The following is a 16,399-nucleotide window of genomic DNA, read 5'->3' as shown; positions in this document are numbered from 1 at the left end:
TGGGTCGTCCTCTGCGTGGAGTTTGCATGTTGTGGGTTTCCTCCAGTTCCTCTGGTTTCCTCCCACAGTCCAAAGACATGTAGGTCAGGTGATCGGCCATACTAAATTGTGCCTAGGTGTGTGTGTGTGTGTGCGCACCCCTGTGATGGCCTGGTGGCCTGTCCAGGGTGTCTCCCCGCCTGCCACCCGATGACTGCTGGGGTAGGCTCCCGCGACCCTGAGAGCAGGATAAGCGGTTTGGATGATGGATGGATGGATAAATGCAACTAAACTAAACAAGACGAGGCTCCATTTACCAGAACAAAAACTAAACTGGATTGTAGGCTGACTAATTGTTAACCAAACCTCTTTTCTGAGGGAGCAAGTTATCACATAGCTGTTTTTCAGTTATAATAAGCACACATGTCCGTCTTTATTTAGTTAGTCAACAAGCAAGCCTTCACCAAGACGGATTAGCTCCTCTCAGTAACAGCCCATAATGAACGGCTTTGTTGCAAAAGAAGGTTAAGTCGCTCACCAAGTATGTAGAACTTCTCTACCAAGACTCGCTCACTTGCTCCTCTGTTCAGGACACACCTGCTCACAAAACGTTGTGAGTCATTCGTTCATCTATTGTTTTTTGTTTTTTTGGATTTTTTCTCTGTTTTTCTCCACAATTGTACCCATCCAATTACCCCACTCTTCCGAGCCGTCCCAGTCGCTGCTCCACCCCCTCTGCCGACCCAGGGAGGGCTGCAAGACTACCCCATGCCTCCTCCATACATGTGGAGTCGCCAGCCGCTTCTTTTCACCTGACAGTGAGGAGTTTCACCAGGGGGATGTAGCACGTGGGAGGATCATGCTATTCCCCCCAGTTCCCCCCTCCCCCCGAACAGGCGCCCCGACCGACCAGAGGAGGCGCTAGTGCAGCGACCAGGACACATACCCACATCTGGCTTCCCACCCACAGACACGGCCAATTGTGTCTGTAGGGACGCCCGACCAAGCCACAGGTAACATGGGGATTCGAACCAGCGACCCCCGTGTTGGTAGGCAACGGAATAAATAGACTGCTACGCTACCCGAATGCTCCATCGTTCATCTATTTTTGAGGTATCTTGTGGACAGGCAGACAAACGAGGGCAAAAAGATCCCCTCTCTGGCCAAAAATATGGTACATTCATATCCCAGCTGTTGTGACTGTATCTGAACCTTTGTGACAAAAATATTGGCTTCGACATCCCATCCTGTCATGTGAGTGTGACTATAATGAGCGAGAACAGACCTCACATGTTTGAGAACTCCCCAATATACTGCAGGATTGTCCTAACACCCGCAATAGGAGTTTTGAGTCTCCACTGAATCAGGCAGGAATTGACCACTGGATTTATAAAATTACATTGAAAGGTGATTTCTCTGTAAAACTGCAGCCCGGCTGTAAGACAGGACCGTCTCTTCTGAGTTTCCAAGCTCTCTATCATCCATGAGCCCTCTTTCTTTGACCTTCTTACGGCTGTCTATCTGTAATGTCGGTGATCTGGGAATAACAACTGGAATCTATTTTATTTGTCAAGTCAGTCTGAATACGACTCTGAAGGTTGCTAGCGGGGCTACTGACACATCACAAGACTCTGAAGACCTGAGGCTTTTACTGCTGCGGTTCAGCTGAATGACTACAATGTCCATCCATCCATTATCTAAACCACTTATCCAACCCAGGGTCACGGGACGCTGGGGCCTATCCCAGCAGCCAGCACAGCCCCCCCCCCACACACACACACATTCACACCTAGGGACAAGTCAGTACGGCCGATTCACCTGACCTACATGTCTTTGGACTGTGGGAGGAAACCGGAGCCCCCGCAGGAAACCCACGCAGACACGGGGAGAACATGCAAACTCCACACAGAGGATGACCTGGGATGACCCCCAAGGTTGGACTACCCCGGGGCTCGAACCCAGGACCTTCCTGCTGTTAGGCGACAGTGCTAATGACACCGTGCCGCCTGACCACCATGTGTCTGAGAGAAATATGAATGTACTGTAAAAGTTACCATGGACAAAGAGCTGGGCTCCTCCAGATACTGCTTCAGACTCAGGCTCTTCCCGTTCACCTGGAGAAGAGAAGAGACGAGGAGGAGAGAGGAGAAAAGACAAGAATGGTGGAAAGAGGAAGAGAGAAATGGAAGAACAGGAGGAAAGAGGAGCAAAAAAGAAGAGGGTGAATGGTGAGGAGGAGGCGAGGGGAAGAACATGGTATGTTCTTGACTGACTCACCTTTCACCCACATGTCACTGAGAGACACCAATTTTTCCAATATATTTTATCAGTTGTTTGAACGTGAGTGTATTGAATGGACCCAAGCACATTCAAACAACTGATAAAACACAGGCTGACCCCTGACCCCTATGTGTTAAAAACAGGTTCTGATCTAGTTATATACCCATGTTCTATTTTTTTTACACATGTGTGCTCTAACTACTGATTGACATGTCTCCACACTGATATAAACATACTGTAAATATTGACTCAGACCCTCTTCATACAGGTGAAGGAGGGCCGTACAGAGGGAGGTGGGCCTCTACCTGTAGGTGGGTGCAGATCCTCCGAAGGACGTCATAAACACTGTCTCTGGACAGCAGGGAAACAAACACATACTGCAGGAGACAAGAGAAAAGGTGTTACCGGACGCCGTGAGACCACAAGCCTCCACATAACTGAGACAGAGAGAGACAGAGAGAGACAGACAGACAGACAGACAGACAGACAGACAGACAGACAGACAGACAGACAGACAGACAGACAGACAGACAGACAGACAGAAAGACAGACAAACAGACAGAGAGGGAGCGTTATTGTGTAAGACCATAAAGATAACAATATAGTGAGGAGGGAGGAACACAATAGTGGCAAAATGATGTGAAATATTTGGGTTTACATATGGATGATTTCATAAAAACATATTTGAAGGCATTAACCAACCAGCACCCGGATAGATAAATGTGGGAAACGAGAAAACGGATGAGTTAGATTAACAGTCCCACAGCTGGCAGGCATCAGCTCACTGTCTGTCTGCCTGCCTGCCTGCCTGCCTGCCTGTCTGTCTGTCTGTCCACCTGTCTGTCTGCCTGTCTGGCTACCTGCCTGCCTGTTTTCTATCTGTCAGTCTGTCTGTCTGCCTTTCTGTCTGCCTGCCTGTCTGCCTGTCTGTCTGTCCTTCTGCCTGCCTGTCTGCCTTCTGTCTTTTGGCCTGCCTGCCTGCCTGCCTGTCTGCCCGCCTGTCTGTCGCTCTGCCTGTCTGCCTGTCTACCTGCCTGTCTGCCCGCCTGCCTGCCTGTCTGTCTACTTGCCTGTCTGTCTGTCTGCCTGCCTGTCTGTCGCTCTGCCTGCCTGCCTGCCTGTCTACCTGCCTGTCTGCCCGCCTGCCTGCCTGTCTGTCTGTCTACCTGCCTGTCTGTCGCTCTGCCTGCCTGCCTGTCGCTCTGCCTGCCTGCCTGTCTACCTGCCTGTCTGCCTGCCTGCCTGCCTGCCTGTCTGTCTACCTGCCTGTCTGTCGCTCTGTCTGCCTGTCTGTCACTCTGCCTGCCTGCCTGTCTACCTGCCTGTCTGCCCACCTGCCTGCCTGTCTGTCTGTCTACCTGCCTGTCTGTCGCTCTGCCTGCCTGCATGTCGCTCTGCCTGCCTGCCTGTCTACCTGCCTGTCTGCCTGCCTGCCTGCCTGCCTGTCTGTCTACCTGCCTGTCTGTCGCTCTGTCTGCCTGTCTGTCACTCTGCCTGCCTGCCTGTCTACCTGCCTGTCTGTCTGCCTGTCTGTCTATCTGTCTGCTAGAATGTTTATGTCTTTCTGTCAGTTCATCTTTCTGGCTGACTTGAAGCTTTTCCGTCTGCCTGTGCATCTTGGATGCTGGTGCTGGTGTGCCTCTCAGTTAAGAAGCTTTCATGTCCAACAAGTCCTTTTATAAGCCAGGTAACATCTGAATTATGCCACATTTTTAAAATATAAGATGGAGTAACTGCTTTAAAGCAAAGGTTTCCATTAAGCCAGTGATGTGGTTTGAAATGGTGTGATTTCTCCAATACACAGGTACACATGGAGTCTTTTAATAATCTGTCTGTGGTCTGGTCTGTGGTATCCAGACAGGATGACAACCACTGCTCATTTTACTACTTACAGCAGAGCTGCTCCATGTCTGTCCAAAACAGTCTGCTTGAATTAAGTGCCAGTCATTTGAAATCATACAGACAATAATTTATGTATGTATTGGCTTTTGATACACTCTATTAATCCCAATAGGGGAATTACACTCAGCATTTAACCCAGCTGTGTAGCTAGGAGCCGTGGGCAGCTGCAGCTCCCGGGGACCAACTCCAGTTCTTCTTTCCACTGCCTTGCTCAGGGGCACAGACAAGAGTATTAACCCTTAACATGCATGTCTTTTGTGATGGTGGGGGAAACCAGAGCAGCTGGAGGAAACCCACTGCAGACACAGGGAGAACATGCAAACTCCACACAGAGGACGATCTGAGATGACCCCCCCCCGAGGTTGGACAACCCCGGGGTTCAAACCCAGGACCTTCTTCCTGTGAGGCGACACCGCTAACCACTGGGCCACCGTTTCGCCCAGATAATAAGCGGACAATATGGGTAGACTGCAGTTTTGTGTTTTTATGGGGGGGGGGGGGGTCCTCTGTAACGCTGTCTGGTGAGGAGTAATGTACAGCACCTTCTGTCCAGTGTCAGTGGTGATCGCCAGGCCATTGGGCACCAGGCCGGCTGTCTTGTGCTTCTTCACCAGACGAACAGTGACCACTGGTATCGCTACCTGGACACACACACACACACACACACACACACACACACACACACATGGGCATGGGCAGACACCGGTGGCCATTAGCACCATTAATATGGTTGTATTTGGCAGCTTCTAGGTCTATGTGTGTGTGCGTGTGCGTGTGCGTGTGTGTGTGTGTGTGTGTGTGTGTGTGTGTGTCTCTCGGGTTAGGCAACTGAAGAACCAGTGGTGGACAAGGAAGGCTCTGGAGATCCAGCAGCTTGCTGACTGTGGGGATACCAGAGGTTTCTTCGATGCCACAAGAGCGGTATATGGCCCCAGCCACCGTTGCCTAGCCCCCCTTTACTCCAAAGATGGGCTAATGCTGCTGAAAGATAATAAGTCTATGACCAACAGATGGAAAGAGCATTATGAGGAGCTACTGGACAGGGACACAACTCCTGAGATGGAGGCCCTTGACCAACTCCCCCAATAACCCATCAGTGAGAATATGGGAGCACCACCCAGTCGGAACGAGGTGCAGGATGCCATAAGGAAGATGAAGAACAACAAGACCGCTGGACCTGATGGCATCCCAGCAGAAATCCTGAAGGATGGTGGGCCAGTTCTCCTTAGTCACATCCACGCCCTGCTCCTCAAAATATGGGAAAAGGAGATAATCCCTGCACAATTTACAGTTCATCCGCAAAGTATTCACACCGCTTCACTTTCCCCACATTTTGTTATGTTACAGCCTTATTCCAAAATTGATTAAATTCCTTTTTTTTCTTATCAATCTACATACAATACCCCATATTGACAAATTTAAAAAGGTTTTGTAGAAATTTTTGCAAATTTATTAAAAATAAAAAACTGAAATATTGCATGTACATAAGTATTCACACCCTTTACTCAGTACTTGGTTGAGGCACCCTTGGCAGCGCTTACAGCCTCAAGTCTTCTTGGGTATGAAGCTACAAGCTTGGCATACCTATATTCAGGGTATTTCTCCCATTCTTCTCTGCAGATCCTCTCGAGCTCTGTAAGGTTAGATGGGGAGCGTCGCTGCACAGCTATTTTCAGGTCTTTCCAGAGATGTTCAATGGGGTTCAAGTCTGGGCTCTGGCTGGGCCACTCAAGGACATTCACAGACTTGTCCCGAAGCCACTCCTTCGTTGTCTTGGCTGTGTGCTTAGGGTCACATTGTCGTGTTGAAAGGAAAACCTTCGGCCCAGTCTGAGGTCCTGAGCGTTCTGGAGCAGGTTTTCATCAAGGATCTCTCTGTACTTTGCTCCATTCATCTTTCCCTCGATCCTGACTAGTCTCCCAGTTCCTGCCGCTGAAAAACATCCCCACAGCATGATGCTGCCACCACCATGCTTCACTGTAGGGATGGTATAAGCAAGGTGATGAGAGCTGCCTGGTTTCCTCCAGACGTGACGTTTGGCATTCAGGCCAAAGAGTTCAATCTTGGTTTCATCAGACCAGAGAATCTTGTTTCTCGCGGTCTGAGAGTCCTTTAGGTGCTATCTGGCCAACTCCAAGCGGGCTGTCATGTGCCTTTTACTGAGCAGAGGCTTCCGTCCGGCCACTCTACCATAAAGGCCTGATTGGTGAAGTGCTGCAGAGATGGTTGTCCTTCTGGAAGGGTCTCCCATCTCCACAGAGGAATGCTGGAACTCTGTCAGAGTGACCATCGGGTTCTTGGTCACCTCCCTGACCAAGGCCCTTCTCCCCCAATTGCTCAGTTTGGCTGGGCAGCCAGCTCTAGGAAGAGTCCTGGTGGATCCAAACTTCTTCCATTTACGAATGATGGAGACCACCGTGCTCTTCGGGACCTTCAAAGCTGTTGTGGAGTTAGAAAACAACGAGACAGGAGACGTGAGAGTAGACGTAGTCGAGGTAGTTTACTAGCTCCAACTTAGCATGTCATACATTCGACAACGACACTGAACTGCACTCTCAACCGGAAGCGGAAGTGCATTATCTGACCCCTCGCCTCTTCCCTTAAAGGTACACCGTCCTCTTAGGTGAATGTCTCTCGTTATATAGATGTGGGTCACCACACTGTAGAATTTTTTGTGTACCCTTCCCCAGATCTGTGCCGCGATACAATCCTGTTTCGGAGGTCCACAGACAATTCCTTTGACTTCATGGCTTGGTTTCTGCTCTGACATGCACTGTCAACAGTGGGACCTTATATAGACAGGTGTGTGCCTTTCCAAATCATGTCCAATCAATTGAATTTACTAGAGGTGCACTCCAATCAAGATGTAGAAACATCTCAAGGATGATCAGTGGAAACGGGATGAACCTGAGCTCAATTTTGAGTGTCATAGCAAAGGATGTGAATACTTATGTACATGCAATATTTCAGTTTTTTATTTTTAATAAATTTGCAAAAATGCAAAACCTTTTTCATTTGCAAAACCTTTCTCACTTTGTCATTATGGGGTATTGTGTGTAGATTGATGAGAAAAAAAAAGGAATTTAATCCATTTTGGAATAAGGCTGTGACACAACAAAATGTGGGGAAAGTGAAGGGGTGTGAATACTTTCCGGATGCACTGTAGGTATGCCCTTATTGTCTCCATCTTTAAGAAGGGAGACAAGGCAGACTGCGGAAATTACCGGGGCATTTCCCTCCTATCCACCACTGGGAAAACTCTCGCCCGGGTTTTGGCTAATAGACTCCCCCTGTCAGAAAACATTCTCCCTGAGTCTCAGAGTGGATTTCGCCCAAATAGAGGTACCATGGACATGATTTTAATTGTTCGCCAACTACAAGAAAACAAAATCAACCACTATACATGGCCTTCATAGACCTCACTAAAGCCTTTGACTGGTTCTGGCAAAAATTAGCTGCCCGGACAAATACATCTGGATACTGAGACTACTGCATGACAATATGTCAGCCACAGCACTCAGTGGCAGTGGAGATGCAACGGAACCCTTCAGGGTTCACACTGGAGTCAAGCAGGGCTGTGTCATTGCTCCTACCTGTTCTCTATTTTCATTTCTGCTATCCTCCATCTTATGGGTAAACACCTGCCACAAGGAGTCAGAATCATGTACAGAGCTGACAGACAACTCCTGAACATCACCAGATTCAGGGCTAAAGCAGAACCACCACCATATGCATCATGGAGCTGCAGTACGCCGAAGACAATGCCCTCATGGCCCATTCAGAAGAGGACCTACAGTGCATTCTGGAAGCTTTTGCCAAGGGTTACAAGCAGCTCGGTCTGGCCCTTAACATAAAAAAGACCCAGATCCTCTACCAGCCACCACCCAACACAAATAACCCTGCTCCAGCCCCAACTATCTATGTTGACAAAACCAGACTGGAAAATGTGGACCACTTTACGTATCTTGGAAGCCTCCTATCCTCCAAAGGTAACATTGATGAGGAAATACACAACCGCCTCAGTTGTGCCAGTGGCGTTTTCTCAAGACTGAGAAAAAGGGTCTTCGAAAACCGCCACCTCCAGGCCATGACGAAAATTCTGGTCTACAGAGCGGTAGTGTATGGATCAGCTACTGTATGGATCAGAATCCTGGACCACATACAGCAGGCACCTGAAGGCACTAGAGGCACATCATCAGAGGTGATCACCTGGGAAGATAGATGCACCAACACCAGTGTCCTGGAGGAGGCTAACATTCCCGCTATCACTGCCACCATCCCCCAACACCAGCTCAGATGGACTGGCCATGTCATCCGTATGCCTGACTCTCGCCTTCCAAAACAAGTCCTATACTCCCAGCTTCTCACAGGACATCATGCCCCAGGAGGTCAAAAGAAAAGGTATAAGGATAACATCCAAGTGAACATCAAAAAATGCCACATGGATCCTAAGACCTGGGAGGACACAGCAACCAACAGGGCGACCTGGAGAAAACTTGTCCGGGAAGGAGCTGCACTATATAATAATGATCTCTGACATGCTGCAGAAGACAAGCGCAGACTCAGAAAGGAGGGCGTTTCCACCAAAAAGGCCCAAACCAATCCCACGACTACCACCGCCCACCCCTGCCCACACTGCACCAAAATATGTGGCTCCAGGATCGGCCTCTTCGCCCACCTGAACACCCACAAGGACCAAGAAGGAGGACAGTCATACTCGATCCCGAGTGAGCGCCGATGATGACGATGATGTGTGTGTGTGTGTGTGTGTGTGTGTGTGTGTGTGTGTGTGTGTGTGTGTGTGTGTGTAAATAAGACCTTGTGCTTACAAACACAGGTTAAAGAAGGAAAAACTGATCATTCAAACAGTTAAAAAAAATTAGCCAGTCAAGCGGATTTATTGAGGGACCACCGTGAGGACATTTTAAAATACACACGTGCTCCTGTTGACAGTCTATGACCTTTGACATTGACAGAAATAAGAGAAGCACTCAGCCATTCTATGAAAAACACTATCGCACAGTCTCTCTCTCTCTTTCTCTCTTTCTCTATCTATCTATCTATCTCTCTCTCTCTCTCACACACACACACACACACACACACACACACACACACACACACACACACACCACGGGCGGATCTTCCGTGTTGCATGGGGGGGACACCCACCCCCGTTGTGATCTTGTGATCGGATTGGACATCCCGTGCGCCCCCCATTTTCCATTGGCTGTTAGTGATGTCAATCAATGTATGAACGTCAGAGAACGCGCAAGCCTGAGACAACGTAAAGGTGGAGTCAGAGATATTCTGGATAAAGACTGCTGATCTTTTAACGCAACAACAAAACAAATACACCCATCCCTTCCCTCATTTTCTATTCCCAGCACACACAATACCGACAGCTAGCGGACTGTGAGGAGATATTCGCTGAATTTGACAAAAAGTGTATTGGATTAGAATCGCTGACTGCACCCTTAAGTGCGGTTTTTGTATCGTTGAACTGCAACGGCAATTAAAAAAAAATATATATATGCAAAGGCGTGAGTTATATGTTTGCCAGCAGATGGCGATCGTGTGTTTTTGTGTGTTTCTTTTATGTTCCGCTTTTATGCTTTTGGGGTATTTTTTTTTTGTCCTCTGCAGACACTGTAAGATTAGTTTTGTTCAGCGTTTTTAAGGTGAGAAGGTTCCCTGAGCGCTGTATGACTGAAAACACTCAGTTTAAACCATTAAGCTCACTGTCTGTGTTATAACCTTGTGCAGCACAACTGTTCCAAGTGTGATTATGTGCAGGACGGAACCATTTTTGGCAAATTTATTATGAAAAGATGTTTTTGCTAATCGCTAATTGTGTGGTATGGGCGAGCTAGCTTATCTTGGCATCGCTAGAAAGGCTAAACGTTGTGTTGTGGCTGGCTAATAAGTAACGTGTTCCTGATACAGGCAGCTGAGGTTATTTTATTTTTTATTTCATTCATGAGCCAATAACTTCTTTGGAAACTGATTAGTTTTGTTCGTTGTTTTTAAGCAAATAAATTAGAGCACTCTATTATGCCTCAACCGCCCTCCGGAAGTCCTGTTCCCTGCCTGTCTTCCCGGCCCTGGCACACATCACCGAACACAACGCTGAGACCTTACTGGGGCTCACCGCCTGAAAGACCGGCTTTATACTGTAACGATCACGGATGGATAGGCTCGGTAGCCCTTGGCTAACGGGTCGGGCTGCCTGGGCAGCCTGGAATCTCCACAGCCGGGACGCGAACCCGTATCTTCTGCACCGCAGACGACAACGTTAACAAGTCGACTAAAGGGTCCGACCCCTTAGCCAATGGCTACCGAGCGTATTCAGCCGTGATCGTTACTCTATATATAGAGTATATATATATATATATATATATATATATATATATATATATATATATATATATATATATATATATATATATATATAAGAGAGAGAAACATATAGTGCCGCGCACTGATACTAATACGGAAGTCGATGATGTGGTGGTGGAGTAACGCTGTGATTCGTCCGGCCATGCGTTCAGTATATGTGTATGCAGCACGGTTGTCGTTAAGTCTTCTCACGCAGTCAAAGTACAGTCTCTGTACAGAATTCGCTACAGTATATTCATCAGCTAAGTCGAGTCTTCCGGCCATGTAAAACCATAACATGGTGTCAGAAGTCGGTCCAGTCCGTCATTTTGCCGCAGCTGAGTCGAGAGACAACGGGGTCTTCTACTAGCTAAAAGCTAACCTAGCGCGTACGGCGTGCAGACAACGAAAGGTGAGCCACCGTTTGAAGATGGACCAGTTTATGTTACCGTCGCCGCTGCTGCTGACAGACAACTTGGGGAAAATTGGAGACGATGAGAACAGCGCTTCTAAATATACATGACTACGAGTGGTGCAGATCGTACGGAAGAAAAGGTAAAAGTAGCAATTTTACTGCACGCACTAGGCGAGATTCAATTTTTTTTTAAAAAGGACTGTTTGTTAAAATCTCTAGTGTTTGCACTGTGCAACCTGCACGACAGGGGAATGGGCCTATGCTTGCGCAGGGACAGTTTACAGTCTAATGTCTAAGTTCAGTGGCCTTCAGTTTATCCCCCTCCCGAACGAAAGCTGGAAAACGCCGGGGCCCTTCCTGGTTGTTGAAGGGTTGGGCATTGATGGAAACCCTCTTGCGCTCGAGTTCAGCTGCCAAGCACCTGAGCACCTGATTGTGTAGCCAGGTGTATCTGCCTTGGGTGAGGCTGGTCTTGCAGCCAACCAAGATGTGCTCGAGGGTTGCTGGGGCTGTACACAGGGAGCAAGTTGGACTCTCTCCAAGCCAGAGATTTAGATTTGTGGGAGAGGGCAGGACATCATATGTGGCTTTGATGATGAAGCTCAGCCTGTTTGATTCCATAAATCCAGAGCTCACTCCATGTGAGTCTCCGCTTTTCAACACCCTCCCACCTCATCCAGCGGCCCTGTTTGGCTTGTGCTACGGCTTTAGAACATCTGGCTGCTTCTTCCTGTCGGCAAACCTCCTCTACCACCATAGTTCGCCGTTCAGTAGTAGTCGCCTTTTGCCAGGTAGGTGTTTTTGTTCCCAGGCCAAGGCCACCTCTGCGTTGTTGAACAGGGCGTACTACATCTCGGTGGCGGAGGGCAGATTTCGCCTCCGGTACAGCTGCAGCTGGGGTCAATTTCTTCCCTGTTGCTAGGGCTGGAGCACCTCCTCTCACTACCGGGTCTCGGGATTCTGTGAGGGACATGTCCAGCCTCACTTTGGCACATTTGAATTCCTCAACCAGGCTGGAAATTGGGAGTGTGAGGACTCCATTGCTGTAGAGTCCAACACTGCTGAGGCACTTAGGCAGTCCGAGCCACTTCCTTACGTGCGAGTTCACTAGCCTCTCCAAGCAATTGGCATGAGATAGTGAGACCTGGTACATAGTTATTGGCCACATGAGTCGGGGTGGCAGCCCAAACTGAAAGCACCAGAGCTTCAACTTCCCGGGCAGCACAGCATTGTTGATTTGCCTGAGGCCACTGATTGTATCCTGACGAAGTTGCTCCAGTTGCTGGGTGTCTTTGAGGTCTGCATTGTACCACCGTCAGAGGCTCTTGATGGGCTTCTCCCGGACTGTGGGGATTGGTTGATCACTGATGTAGAACCGTTCATCTGTTGATTGGCCTTTAACAATGGAGATGCTGCGGGATTTGCTTGGTTTAAACCCCATTCATGCCCACTTGATGTTTTCCTGGAGTTTCTGCAGCAGGCGCCTGGTGCATGGATTTGTTGTTGCTATGGTGGTCAAGTCATCCATGTATGCCCGGATTGGTGGAAGACGCAGGCCATTCCTGGACCTTTCGCATCCCACCACCCATCGACATGCATGGATGACAAGCTCCATTGCCATGGTGAATGCCAGAGGGGAAATAGTGCAGCCTGCCATGATGCCTATTTCCAGATGTTGCCAAGTGGTGGTGGTGTTCTGTGTTGTGACACAGAACTGATGATCCTGAAAATAGGTCTTGACCAACTCTGTGATGTTTTTGGGGATGTGGAAAAAATCAAACGCCATCCACAGGCTCTTGTAAGGAACCAATCCAAAAGCGTTGGCGAGGTCTAAGAAAACCACGTGCAAGTCTCTCCGTTCTTTCCTGGCAGCTTGTATCTGGTGCCAGATGATATTAGCATGCTCCAGACATCCTGAGAAGCCATGGATCCCGGCTTTCTGCACTGACGTATCGACAAAGTTGTTTCTTTGCAGGAATGTGGAGAGCCTTTGGGCAATCACGCTGAAGAAGATCTTTCCCTCTACAGAAGGCCGATCTGGCGAAACTGGCTGATGAAGAAAGAGTTCTTCTCCTTGGGGATCAGAATGCTTTCTGTTCTTCGCCATGCCCTGGGTATGACTCTTTTCTGCCATGCCACTTTCATCAGCTTCCAGAGGTATTTCAGGACTCCAGGAGTGTTCTTATAGAGTCTATACTGAATACCATTGGGCCCAGGAGCTGACATCGATCTTGCCTGCTGTACTGTCCTCTCCACCTCGCACCATGTGGGGGGTCTTGTGTCCATACGGTGGTCAGGTGGGTGAATATGTGGCATGTCATCCGGGATGGTGACTGGCTCATGTCTGCGGTCATCAGAGTAGTGCTTCTTTAGGTGCTCTTCCAGATCTTGTATGGGTACTCTGAGGCTCCCATTCTTCTCGCTGTCAAAAAGGCTCTTGACAAAGCTGTAAGGGTTGCTGTGGAAGCGAGTCCTAGCCTGTTCTTTCCTCTTGTGCTGTCGTCTGAGGTGTTCTGCTCTTCGCAACTTTGTCAAACACTGCTTTATTTAAGCCTGCAGTGCGTCAGTTGGCTTCTCTCCTTCACCAACCTGTCAATTTCCTGCTGCCCCCTGGATTTGGGCTGGATTGAAGACTCTTTCTGCCTACTGGGTATCTTCTCCTTCACCCCAAATCTCTCTATGCCATAGCTGTAAATGATGGCTCCCATGTTCTCCAGTTTTCTTTTAACTGTTCCCTTTTGTCCTTCTAGCAAGAGGACAATGTCAGAGTTGATGGTCTCCCACTCTGTCTTCTGGCTGGACTTTGGCCACAGGATTTGAGGTTTTCTTCCTTCCATCTTCCTCTCTGTTGCTGGCTATGGCTGGCTGGGCTCCACACTGGAGTCCACTGGAGGGTCTATGCAAAGCTGAGCTTCGTCTGGGGTGCTGATACCCTGAGGACTGTGGGGGTTCTCCTGCCTCAACTGATTTGGCCTACTTCTTAAAAAGTAAGTCAATGTGAGGCCCCTTGCCGAGCTCACTAAGGCACTAGGAAGCTCTTGAAGTGTATAACACACTTGATGTTGACTATGATGAAGAAGAGAGTGTAGAAGAAAGAAATTCTAGCAGCGTTCAGAGCCTATTGTCAGCCTAAGAAAAATAGTGTTTGAAAGACATCAGTTTTGGGTACACCCTATGTCAGAATATCACGATAGAGAAATATATGACAGAGCTCAGGCAAACGAATAAAGACTGAGTGAATTTGGCGTCTCGGAAAATTACATGATCAGAGACAAGATTGTGTTGACTATGAATGACCAACGCCTGAAAGAGAGACTTTTAAAAGAACCAAATCTTCCATTAGAAAAGGCCTAGACACATGTCGTGCTGCTGAGACTGTTAAAGCACAAATATAAGCAATTGGTGCAGCGTCCCAGGAGAGAGCTGTACATGCAGTGCATAAAAACAGAAAACAAAAGGACAGTCAACCATGGAATAAAGGACAAAAACAGCCAGTTCAATACACACAGAACAAGGGACAAGGGAGCACGTGCAGGAAATGTGGAAAATCATACAAGCTAAGGCAATGTCCAGCATATGGTGCATCCTGCCGTAAAGATGTGCATTCCAGATCCCATTCTAAATCCGTAGGCATTAATATGGAGTTGGTCCCCCTTTGCAGCTATAACAGCTTCCACTCTTCTGGGAAGGCTTTCCACAAGATTTTGGATTGTGTCTGTGGGAATTTTTGCCCATTCATCCAGAAGAGCATTTGTGAGGTCAGGCACTGATGTTGGACGACAAGATCTGGATCGCAATCTCCATTGTAGTTCATCCCAAATGTGTTCGATGGGGTTGAGGTCAGGGCTCTGTGCGGGCCAGTCAAGTTCTTCCACACCAAGCTCACCCAATCATGTCTTAATGGACCTTGCTTTGTGCACTGGGGCACAGTCATGCTGGAACAGAAAAGGGCCTGCCCCAAAATGTTCCCACAAAGTTGGAAGCATAGAATTGTCCAAAATGTCTTGGTATGCTGAAGCAGTAAAATTTCCCTTCACTGGAACTAAGGGGCATAGCCCAACCCCCGATAAACAACCCCATACCATTATCCCTCCTCCACCAAACTTTACAGTTGGTACAATGCAGTCAGGCAGGTAACATTCTCCTGGCATCCACCAAACTTAGGCTCGTCCATTAAACTACCAGACAGAGAAGCATGATTCATCACTCCACAGAACATGTTTCCACTGCTCTAGAGTCCAGTGGCAATGTGCTTTACACCACTCCATCCGACGACTGGCATTGTGCTTGGTGATGTAAGGCTTGCATGCAGCTGCTCGGCCATGGAAACCCCTTCCATGAAGCTCCTGGTGCTCAGTTTTTGTACTGGTGTTAATGCCAGAGGAAGTTTGGAATTCTGCAGCTATTGAATCAACAGAGTGTTTGCGACTTTACGCACTATTTGCCTCAGCACTTGTTGACCCCGTTGTGTGACTTTACATGGTCTGCCACTTCGTGGCTGAGTTGCTGTTGTTCCTAAACGTTTCCACTTTTCAATAATACCACTTACCATGGAATATCTAGCAGGGAAGAAATTTCACGAACTGACTTATTGCAAAGGTGGCATCCTATGACAGTATCATGCTTGAATTCACTGAGCTCTTCAAAACGACCCATTTTTTCACAAATGTTTGTAAATGCAGACTGCATGGCTAGCTGCTTGATTTTATACACCTGTGGCAATGGGTCTGAAGGAAACACCAGAATTCAATGATTAAGAGGTGTGTCCCAACACATTTTATATATATATATATATATATATATATATATAGAGAGAGAGAGAGAGAGAGAGAGAGAGAGAGAGAGAGAGAGAGAGAGAGAGAGAGAGAGAGAGAGAGAGAGAGAGAGAGAGAGTGCTTTTTTCACCCCAGGAACCATCAATGGTGTTGATAAAGGTGCTCAACAAATGAGGAGCGGAATATATATCGCTCCATCCATCCACTATCCAAACCACTCATCTTGCTCTCAAGGTCGGGGGATGCCGGAGCCTATCCCAGCAGTTATTGGGCTGCCGGCGGGGAGACACCCTGGACAGGCTGCCAGGCCATATACATATATATATACACTACCGTTCAAAAGTTTGGGATCACCCAAACAATTTTGTGTTTTCCATGAAAAGTCACACTTATTCACCACCATATGTTGTGAAATGAATAGAAAATAGAGTCAAGACATTAACAAGGTTAGAAATAATGATTTGTATTTGAAATAAGATTTTTTTTACATCAAACTTTGCTTTCGTCAAAGAATCCTCCATTTGCAGCAATTACAGCATTGCAGACCTTTGGCATTCTAGCTGTTAATTTGTTGAGGTAATCTGGAGAAATTGCACCCCACGCTTCCAGAAGCAGCTCCCACAAGTTGGATTGGTTGGATGGGCACTTCTTTGAGCAGATTGAGTTTCTGGAG

At 47.9% G+C, this 16,399-nt stretch overlaps 1 protein-coding gene across 2 annotated transcripts in view; it reads right to left on the bottom strand.

The window, feature by feature from the left end:
- Positions 1-16,399, bottom strand: part of LOC130114283 (GRAM domain-containing protein 2A) — a 45,016-nt gene that overhangs the window by 9,216 nt on the left and 19,401 nt on the right. For both annotated transcript variants that reach the window (XM_056282117.1, XM_056282118.1), the window contains 3 exons: positions 4,704-4,802; positions 2,565-2,636; positions 2,034-2,093 (listed from right to left, as the gene is read on the bottom strand). In XM_056282117.1, coding sequence (XP_056138092.1) covers positions 2,034-2,093; positions 2,565-2,636; positions 4,704-4,802 — 231 coding nt within the window. The remainder of the gene's footprint in view (positions 1-2,033; positions 2,094-2,564; positions 2,637-4,703; positions 4,803-16,399) is intronic.

Source organism: Lampris incognitus, chromosome 6 (genome assembly GCF_029633865.1).
Source record: "Lampris incognitus isolate fLamInc1 chromosome 6, fLamInc1.hap2, whole genome shotgun sequence".
NCBI classification, from domain to species: Eukaryota; Metazoa; Chordata; class Actinopteri; order Lampriformes; family Lampridae; genus Lampris; species Lampris incognitus.
The sequence above is the reverse complement of the archived record's forward strand: the minus strand, read 5'-3'. Positions and strand labels throughout refer to the sequence as shown.